The 10,786-nt window shown below is 39.2% G+C and overlaps 1 protein-coding gene across 1 annotated transcript in view; it reads right to left on the reverse strand.

Annotated features, from left to right (window-relative positions):
* Positions 1 to 568: 568 nt before the first annotated feature.
* Positions 569 to 10,786, reverse strand: part of FSHR (follicle stimulating hormone receptor) — a 260,865-nt gene continuing 250,647 nt past the window's right edge. Inside the window, exons 9-10 of the mRNA XM_069071797.1 lie at positions 6,143 to 6,328; positions 569 to 1,799 (exon numbers count right to left, since the gene is read on the reverse strand). Coding sequence (XP_068927898.1) covers positions 569 to 1,799; positions 6,143 to 6,328 — 1,417 coding nt within the window. The remainder of the gene's footprint in view (positions 1,800 to 6,142; positions 6,329 to 10,786) is intronic.

Here is a 10,786-nt window from a genome sequence, read left to right on the forward strand (position 1 = left end):
AAAATTAACACTCCCTGTAATAGACCTTTTAGAATTAAATCAGGCTGACCATGATACACCATATAGTGAAGTTCTTTTGTGATGATATTTAAAAGCCAGAAAGGAATCCATCAAGACCAGATAGTAAGGAAAACGTGTCAGGTCTGAGTGGTGTGGAAAAGGACAAAAGTTAGAACAGGAGTTCTAAAGAACAGAGGAATCAAGAGGTTGAAATTCTAGTCTAAATTCTTCTACTTTTATTACTTTCCTAGTCATTTCTCCAGTATGAGACATAACAGAAACTGTGTAATTGAAAGATTACTAAATGGAAAGTTAAAAGACCTAGGTTCCAGGCAAGGGCTCTTCTATTTGTTAGTTATGTGACCTTGGGAAAACTGCTTGAATCTTTGCTTTCTCATTTGTTCAATTGGGTTGATTCCTGCCTTGTCCACCTTGTGAGATTGTTATGAGGGTCACTTAAGACAATGATTTAAAAAGCTCTTTGTAAACTATAAAGCTTTACAATTGCAAGGTATAATTATTGCCAACAAAATGTTTAGCTCTTTTCTCACATTTGTGGTTCTGGATTTTAGGGTAAATGGTTGAGAGGGACAAGTTTATAAACAGCTCCACTATTGGTTTTGGACATTGGAGGACACTGACCATTTCTTGGATGAGAATTGTGGACAGTAGAAGAAGTTTCTGTCCTGTAAATCTGAGCCTGCATTTCACAGCAACCAAATTTGCTTAGCAGAATGAAGAAATCCCTTCTAAAAGTCTTAGTGAAGATAGCATACAGGAAGGGGTTGGCACAGGAGTTGATGGGGTAGAACAGAACCAAAAGGATCTTTGACTTGGACACTGTGATGAGGGGCATCCTGACAGAAGCTGAGATGGCAAAGAAGGAGATGGGAGCCATGCAGAGGAAGTCAGTGAAAATAAGCATAGCCATGCGCTTAGCAATCTTGGCATCACTGGTAGAGGAGATGATGCTTGGGTTCCTCACGGTGAAGTAGATATGGGTGTAACAAGTACAGATGACCACAAAGGCCAAGACATTGAGAACAAGGAGGGATATCACATAGAGCTGTGACAAGGGGCTATCAATGTCCATTGGAAGGCAGATGCTCACCTTCATGTAGCTGCTGACACCAAAAATGGGCAAGAGGGCAACTGAGAAGGCAAAGATCCATCCGATCACCATGATGCTGGCAGCATGGCGGAGTCGTACCTTGCGGTCCAGCTGCATGGCATAGGTGATGGTGTGCCATCTCTCCAGGGTGATGGCTGTCAGTGTGTAGACTGAGAGCTCACTTGCAAAGACAGTGAAGAAACCTGCAGTATGACAGCCTGCACTAGTCTGCCAGTCAATGGCATAGTTGTGGTACTGACTCTTGGTATGGATGTCCACTGAGGCAATAAGCAGTAGATAGATACCAATGCAGAGGTCAGCAAAAGCCAAATTGCACATAAGGAACCGGGGGACAGTGAGTTTGTACTTACTGGTGATCAAGATCACCAGCACCACAATGTTCCCAGTGATAGACAGGATACTAATGAACCATATGAGGACTCGGAGGAAGTTGTATCCCATGATGTCTTCACATGGGTTAAATGCATCGGGCTTAGGAGAGCAAGCAACATCAACCACTTCATTACATAAGTCATAGTCCAGTTCAGTTTCTGTTATATCAAACTCTTTGTCAAGGCTTGATCCATGCTCTTCTTCCATAGATCTTCTTCTATGACCCCAATGCATAGCCAGATTATCATTCTCTTGTCTCACAAAAGATTTATTACAAATTGGATGCAACTCAAAGCTAAAAAAGGAGAAAAAAGGCATAGGATCAATAACCTGATTCTAAAATGGCAAGCACATTACTGCATTTATATGTGATAGAAAAATGTGGTTTCTGAGATTTCTCACCTGTGCTATCCCCCCCCCCCCCATTTGCAGCTTATTTCCTATAAAGCCAGTGTAAAGATTATTATTACTTCATAATCTTACATTCTTACACCTTACTCTCTCTCCCTCCCTACCTCCCCATGTCCTCTGTATTCAATGACACACAATCCAGGCATTTTCAGCGACTGTCCTCCACTGCTAAAACTCCCAAATCTCTGCCTTTCTGGCTTCTCTGGCTTCCTTTAAGTTTCAGCTAAACTTTTGTCTTCTACAAGAGGCCTTTTTCCGTTCTCCCTAGTCTTAGTATCTTCCCTTTGAGATGATCTCCAACTTAGTCTGTGTGTATTTAGCTGTTTAGCATGTTGTCTCCCATTATACTGTGAGCTCTTGAAAGCGGGGACTTTTTTTTTGTCTTATTTTGCATTCTCATTGCTTAGCACAGTGCATGTAGATGCTTAATAAATGCTTATTTTTGTTTATGTCATAGAGTCAACAGATGTAAAAACAAGAGAATGCATTCCTTAAGTTGGACAGTTTACCTGGAACATAATCTGAGTATGGGGAGGAGGGCCACAGGGTCTAATTATACCTTTACCAAAATTGGTGACTCCTTCAATTTGGTTAGTTGGTTTGTCCTTGAGTGAGCCTGAGTTGTTCCTGACACTCACAAGTAAATCATTTCTTTACTGTCCTTCCACCTCTTTTCTCCCCACTATCCTGGCAGAGTCAAGAATTAAACCTAGGTCTTCTGATTTTTTTGTATATGTTGTTGCCTAAGACTAATGCATATTTTTAATTTAATACACATTGCTTAGAAATTATTGAAATGTCTGTTTTCTTTTCATTGATTTTTATAAACATACACATGTCGTATATATATATAATATAGATAGATAGATAGACACATTTCTTGGTGGTATTGTTATTTCTTTGGTGTAGGTAGGTTATTCCAAGTCAGAATATGCCCTCTGCCAATGTCGATTGGTACCTGTTCTATAATTTGTAGTAATTTAGAGAGTTTCATATTGCATATTTTAGTCCCTTTGAACACTGAGGATTTAGTAGAAGTATATTGCTTTTCTAGCCTTCTTACTCCCCTTCCCTACCACCTTGGCCTGCCTAGATAAGAAAAATAATAAAAGTTGTTCCTATTAATATAACACTTTCTTTAAAACAATTTTATGTGATAGGTGATAAGCATATTGAGTCATTCTTTATTCAGTTCTTTCTTTGTACCCTCTATCCCTTCTTTCTTTCACCTTTTCATTTTTTCTCCCTAGTCTTCTGTTCCCTCCTACTTCATAACCATGATTTCCTTCTTCTAAATAGTCGGGATGGAGAAAGGAGTTAGTATTAAGAAGAAAAATGCAGTACCCTAGAGTGCCTGGGGACTAACCCACATATAAAAAGTTGACTTATTCAGGATTCAATGTTATATTCCCTTCTAGGTTCCCACATTAATTTTCTCTGTTTTGGTTTCCATTTTAACTCAAGTGTTCGTGAGAATTTGTCAATGTTGAAGAGATATTTTAAGACAGATTTGTATTGAAGTCAAATGATAAATACTCTAACCAGACAGATGGATGCCAAATACAGAGAATATCAAGATAATCTCTCTGTTATCAAACAGCAGGTAAACTTATGGTAAAGTCTCATGTGGGAATTTTATTTGAGTACAGTAAGCTCTCTATTAGTAAGCAAATATAAGATGCATGATTCAGAAAAACACATGCATACATACACACTTCTCCTTGTTATCTTTGAAGTAGATACTATAAGTGAATGTAACATCTTTATTAATCGTGTCCATAATCCAGGTTTCTGATTCTCCGCTGGCTGCAATGAGGAGTTTAGTAAAATGCTCTGGAGACTTTCCCAGCAAGATACTATTCAACCAAAGGTAAATGGAAGAGGTGCAGAGTTTGCAGTTAGTAATACTAACTTATTTAATGTTGATTAGAATTGGTTGGAATGGGTTCCAACCAAGTACCCCAGGATACTTGGAATGGGTTGTCAATGAAGTACAGCTAGCTTTGAGCCAGAAGGAGGCTTGGGAGAGAATATTGCCTTCTAAAAAGTACAAAAGCAAGTAAATCTTCTCTCTTTGCTCAAAGAGAACTATTCTTTGAGGCAGGGCCAGTCACCTTTTTATCACTTATAGAATACTGGAAAAAGGAATGGGCTTGGAGTCAAAAAGTCCTGGCTTCAAAGCCCACCTCAGACACTTTGTAGCTGTGTAACCCTAGGCAAGTCACTTAACCTTTCAGAGTCTCAGTTTCCTCATCTTCCAAATGGGGATCATAATAGCATTTCTCTCATAAGGCTGTTGCAAGGATCAAATTAATAACATGTAAAGCGCTCTCAAACCATAAAGTGCCTAATAAATGTCTGTGGGTGATAGTACGAAAACACATAATCCCTGTTCTTAAGGAGCTTATAATCTACATAGAGGGACAAGACATACTACATAAACAAAAATTTAACAATACATCAAAGTACAATAAATCTATAATAGGTGTGAAAGTTAATTATGGAAAATCAATAGCCAATGTATAATAGAAGCCAAATGGTTTGGCTTCTATTATACATTGGTTATTGATTATATATTATATATTATTATATATTGGTTATTACTTATATTAAATATTGATTATTATATATTGATAATAGATAGGAAATGAATCTATTCATTTTAAACATATATGATAAGCAAGGGCCATAGGAATTTAAAGGGAGAGCTCATTTTGGGCTGGGAAGGCTTCATGGAACAAGAGACAACCTGAACTGGACCATTTAGGATCACAGGATGTCTAGTTCTTTGACAAGACCACAGTGCTCTTGGCTACAGTCTCTGTTGTTACGATGTATTAAGACCAGAATAGAGCAACCAGGTGGCATGGTGGATAGAGTGCCAGGCCTGGAGTCAGGAAGACTCATCTTCCTGAGTTTAAACATGGCCTCAGATACTTACTAGTGGTGTGACCCTGGGCATGTCATTTAACCCTGTTTGCCTCAGTTTCCTCATCTGTTAAATGAACTAGAGAAGGAAATGGTAAACTATTCTAGTAATTTTGCCAAGAAAACCCCAAATAGGGTCATGAAGAGTCAGACACAGCTGAAACACCTGAACAACAAGACCAGAATCATCCCAGCAGCAGCAATAAAATAATACATATTTGCAGAATGTTGGCAACATTCCAGGCAATGCTCTGAGCATCCCTGAGCCACCTGCTCTCGTGGTGATCTTAATGTCCTTTGAGATTTCTCCTGGGGGGTTTTCAGTTTCAGGGACTTGTAGGCTAATTGGTATCTTTCTTGCCCTGGTAGGAATTTCTATTTCTAATAAGAAAAAGGCAGCCCTTCTGCCTGGGCCTGGGCCCTTATGAATTCTAATTGTGGAGAGGAGTTGTGATTGGTCTTGAGTTAATCTCCAAAGAACTGGCTGACTGAGGATAGTCTCTTAATGCATACTAATGGTTCTCTTGGAAAAGCAGCCCTTTATCTGCAAATCATCTAAGTGGGCCTCAGCCTAGCTCTAAGTGGATCTCATCTTAGCTCTAAGTCATTTTAAAAACACTTCAGGACTTGAGGACATTTCATTCATGTCTGTGCATGTATTTGCCTGGGTGTATAATGCTCTGTATGTGGTTGGTTTGGGTATTTGTGTTTGGACTTTATACTAGTTTTCACAGAAATGATCCCCAATGGTAATAAACTGAAACCCACAATAAGCAGGCAAACACACTGGATTTGGGATTAAAAGGATAAATCTACATCTATATAAATGCAGTGTTCTTCAAATGCCAGGGACTTGAGTGATCTGGCAAAGATTTCTGGGAACCCTTGCTATGTTTTCCCGCACCTTTGTTGCCTTTCTTCCTTTTTTTCCCCCTAAAAGTTCCTCCTGCCCTTTCCCCCTGACCATTGGTCAGTCTGAGCTTGGCATGGAATGAGAAGGTTGGTCTCAGTGTGTGTGTGTGTGTGTGTGTGTGTGTGTGTGTGTGTGTGTTTGTGTGTATTTGTGTATGTGGTGATGGGTACAGTTAGGAGACAGTTCAAGAGAGTAGCAAGCACAAAAGGGAAGATGAGATGACAGAAGGGTGAGAGATTCTAAGGGTGGCATCAGAAAGAAAAGTTGAGTATCTGGTTCAGGCCAGTCATGCTTTAGAGTAGATGTTCCTAAATGGACTGGCTGGGTCTGTCTGTATTCCAGAAGTGGCCAAATAAGACTGAATGAAAAGTAGGGAAATGACTCACCCTTGCCGCCTCCAGTTTGCAAAGGCACAACAGTGGCTGGGGTAGGTTAGGTTGGCTTCCACTAGCTCAGCAAATTTTTCCAAATTGGGTAGGGTTTTAAAGTTGTAAGCTGACCTGGCTTTCAGTTTCTTAAGATTCTTCAAGCCATCGCTGGGGAGGGAATGGATCCTTGTTCTGGAAATATCCCTTTAAGCAGAAGTGGGAAAGGAGAAGGGTCTAGTGAACAGAAAGATCTTTCTATTATTATTATTTTCTTTTCTTGCTTAGAGGATGAAAGGCCAGAAATGCTCACGGAATGTCCACATGAAGCACAGGGGACTTTCTTGGCTGCTTACCCTTACCTTAGATTATCATGTACACGATCATCTTCCTAAAGTACTGCTTTCTAATTGTCAGCTCTTGCCTCAGAACTTTCAGGGATTTCCTATTGCCTACAGACTAAAGGCCAAACTTCACAGCCTTCACTATATAATCTGTTAAAGCTTACTTCCCATTCTTTCTAATGTAGACTACAAACTATGCCAATCAGTCCAGTTTATACCAGCTTCTATGGTTTATTAATGGCATACAAACTCACCTGATGAATGCCAGATATATATACCTTGACCATTTTCCTTCTATCCCTACATCCCCATCCTCCTCATCCTCCCCCCCTCATTCCCCAGTATTTGTCAGGAGGACAAAAGACTGTAGCCCTTCACAAATGCATCAATCTAGGACCAAGGAAGCCCAGGTCAGTTTTAATACATTAATTATGAACAAGCTAGGATTGATAATATTCCTCTTGTGCTCCAGGGTTCTATTTATAAATTTAGTCATCTTAGCTCCACCTTAGTATTCCACCTTCCCCATCTGCAGGGAAGGAGCCTAAGTCTAACCAGTTTCTTGAACATACTTTGCACATTCTTTTCTCTATGACTTTGGTAAATCTCTTGTTATTAACTAGACTATCTCATCTGCTTTCTACCTCTCCAACACCCTATTTTTCCTTTGGGTCAGCTCTCCCTTCTATAGGCCCTACCCTCAGGGACCATTTGATCTCTTGGGGCAGCAGAGGGAAGACATTCCATTTGACAAATTTTTTTGAATATTTGCTTTATACAATTAAGTGAAGTAATATTTGTAATGTGCTTTATAAACCTTTAAGTCAAATACAAATGCAATTATCTCTCTCTCTCTCATCTGTGTATCTCAGTGTTAAGGAGGACTAGCATCTTTGATGTGAGGGCTGCTGAACCCTTTTCAAGGTTGCTCATCAACCTTTGATGTCCACCTGGCACTCAACTCTCACTTATGAGCCCAAGAATGGCCACACTCTGGTAAACCATCTTGGCAGATGGGTTAAACCAAGTTGAGGGTAACTGATGGGCCACAAACCCATCTGTGAGTTAGGGGGATGTCTACCCTAAACATGTGGAGATGTCCCCTGTGAAATGGGCAGATGAGAACAATTTTTTCCAGTGATCATGAAGGCAGCTGAAGCAGGCACTGTGAAGCACTTAGACCTTGGTCAGACATAGAAAATGCAAAGATCATCTGTTGCATCCCAAGCCATCACCGATCATCTGATTTTTGTCTTGGCCCTGGCCTTCGCTGACTCTGAAAGAGAGGGTGAGGCTGATGACTTTGTGCAACTCTACCTTGCTTAAATCCAATTTATGTATGAGTCAAGATATGATGTAGTTGGGCTTCTTCTAAAATGAAGGACAACACAATAATATCTGTAATTCAAGGAACTAGGTGCTAGGACTGGGGATACAAAGGTATATACAGACCCTCACCTCACAAGGCAAAATCCTGCTCTTTAGGGATTTCTAATTCTATTTTTATTGATATCTTCTGATTTTATATCACCTTTATTTCCAAATATATGCCTCCCCCCACTCCTACACAGAGAACTATTCTTATAACAAAGACCAAAATGAAGAGAACAAAAAAGGAATTCAGAAAAAACAGTTACATCGTTTGACAATCTATGCAATGTTCTAGAAGTATAGTTCTCCATGTTGCCAATGAAAAAAGGGGGATATTTTTTCTTATCTTTTCTTTGAAGTCAAGCTGAGTCATTTTGATAGCATTCATTTTTTGTTTGTTTTTGGGTTTATTCTTTCTATTTCCATTGCTATAGTCATTGTACATATAGTTTGAAGTAAGTACCACTTACTTCATGTTGTAGCAATTGATATGCTTTCCAATGCTTCTTTGTATTCTTCATGTTCATCCTTTTTATAACATAGCAATATTAATTTACATTCATTTACCACAATTTATTTAGCCAATCTGCAACCGATGGGCATCTTTCCCCCCTGTTCTTTGTAATTACTAAAAGTCCTGCTATATATATTTTGTTGAATATGAGGGCCTTTCCTTCTGTCATTGACATCGTTAGAGTATATAGCTAACAGGGAAATATCTGGCTTAGAAAGTTATGGGCATTTAAAATCACTTTCTTATTTTAATTCCAAACTTTTTCAGCATTAAAAACCAAATCTCTCATTTCAACCGAACATTTATTAAACCTCTTAGATTTTCAAGGCACCGTGTTTGGTTCTTGGAACATAAACATTAAAAAGAAACAATCCCTTTAAACCAGAACCAAAAAGCATTCCGTTCTAATATGGAGATATGACATGGACCATAATACATGTATACAAAGCAGGTGATAAAAGGGGCAAACGAGATATTAGAAATAATGTTCTGGAAATATTTGAGAATTAGGAGATACCTAACATCTGGAAGGTCAGGGAAGGTTTCACTGAGGACGTGGAAGATGGACTGAGACTTGAAGTATGATACAAATTCTGAGGGAGGGGTGGCTAGGGCACAGTGAATAGAGCACCTGGCCCAGGAGTCAGGAGGACCTGGGTTTGGATCTGGCCTAAGACACCTAACACAAAAATTAGCCATGTGACCTTGGGCAAGTCACTTAACCCCAATTGCCCTGCCAAAAGCAAAAAAAAAAAAAGACTTCTGAGGAAGATGATGTATCAGCAAACACCCAGTGTCCCCAGGGTGGCTGCCAACACAGGTTCTTGGATCTGCTTTGTTAAAGGAAAGCAACTCAAAATGGGTTAACAAGCTTACTTTAATCAGTCAAATATGTATCATTTACCTAGCTCAGGGGAAAAAGGTCAGCACCCCTAACTTCAGAGTATACAGACAGAATTATCAAGACAGAGAAACAGATCAAATAGACAGGTTTCCAAACTGTCCAACCATTACATCCATACCAAATCAACATCTGGGTTTTTCAAAGCGGGGGGGCTCTCAACAACGGCTTCCCAGAGTCTCATCTGATCAAATCACAAAACACTTCTCAAAGTGAGCCCCAAAAGAAAGCCTCAAATGAGGGTTTATATAGCCTGCTCCTGACTCAGAGAATGTAACAACCTTCTGGACCCACTGGCCAATCAAAAAGTATCTACTGAAAAACAAGCCTCCCACCCCAGGCTCCAGGTGCACTTTAGCCTAGGGGCAGGAAAGATCTTAAAAATTTACATTCCATTACAGATGAGGAGCAGATTATAAACCTAGAGCATAGCTAGTACACATTTATGGAAGCAGACCATAAAATATTAGTGAGAAGATGGACTTCATGAAAGGGAGTAATGTGAAATGACTGGAATTCAGGTTAATGTTCAATTACGGAGAATCTTAAAGGCCAGGTTATTTTTACCTCAGGGTTAATAGAGAGTCACTGAAATTTTTTTTAAATTTTTTTTATCAGGAAACTGACATGGTCAAACCTTTTGATTTTAGGCTCCTTGATATCAGGGATTGTCTTTTGCCTCTTGTAGTATTACCAGGATTTAGCACAGTGCCAGTGCGGGAGCATAGCATGTACTTAATTAGTATTTACTGATTGCTTGTCTTCTTCAGCATGACTCAGAAACTGCTTTATCTTGGAGGATCATTTCAGCCCTGGAATTCACACCTCAAATGTATCTTCCACCTGGTGTACCTCTTCCTCTGATTGAGTGACTTCTCTAGAGATAGATTCCCAAACTGGGTGACATTGCCCTCTTGGGGTGCTGGAATGATGGGAGGGGAGAATGATACAGGGAGTGGGGATGTAGTAGTAGCCTTAGTTGCACCTGGAGGGCATTGAATAAAAGTAGGGGGACAATGGAAGCATAAGGAAAGAAAAGATAAGAAAGTTTTGAAAAACCTTTCATATCTGTTTCATCTGTTGTGCAACAGAGTTAAAGTTGTAGTAATTACAATGTGTTCCAAATAAACATGTAAAATGCAAGTTATAAGGGATTAGTGGTTAAGTGCACCAACAGGTCTTAAGAATCAAGTGTTGGCAGGCGAGTGTGTAGCACATTAGTCCAGCATTCATTGGCAAGAAATGTGCTTGTAATGATTTGTTTATATATGGTATGGTTACATGATACAATACTGGATCATCAAAATTTCAATGTTGGAAAAATTCCACAAAGCTACAATAAATTGTTAAATTTAAGATGCGTCATTTAAAAAAATTGTATTTTTTTTGGAAATGATGCAAATTTTTAAAATAGGTAAATGGCTAAAAGAAAGTAGATTTCTAGCGGACTGCTGAGTTATTTATTTGTTGTGTGTCTATCTATCTATCATCTATCTATCTATCTATCTATCTATCTATCTATCTATCTATCTATC

The sequence above is a fragment of the Petaurus breviceps genome, unplaced genomic scaffold, assembly GCF_028583685.1.
Source record: "Petaurus breviceps papuanus isolate PSGF00001 unplaced genomic scaffold, PetGlider_PUasm1.0 90842, whole genome shotgun sequence".
Taxonomy (NCBI): Eukaryota; Metazoa; Chordata; class Mammalia; order Diprotodontia; family Petauridae; genus Petaurus; species Petaurus breviceps.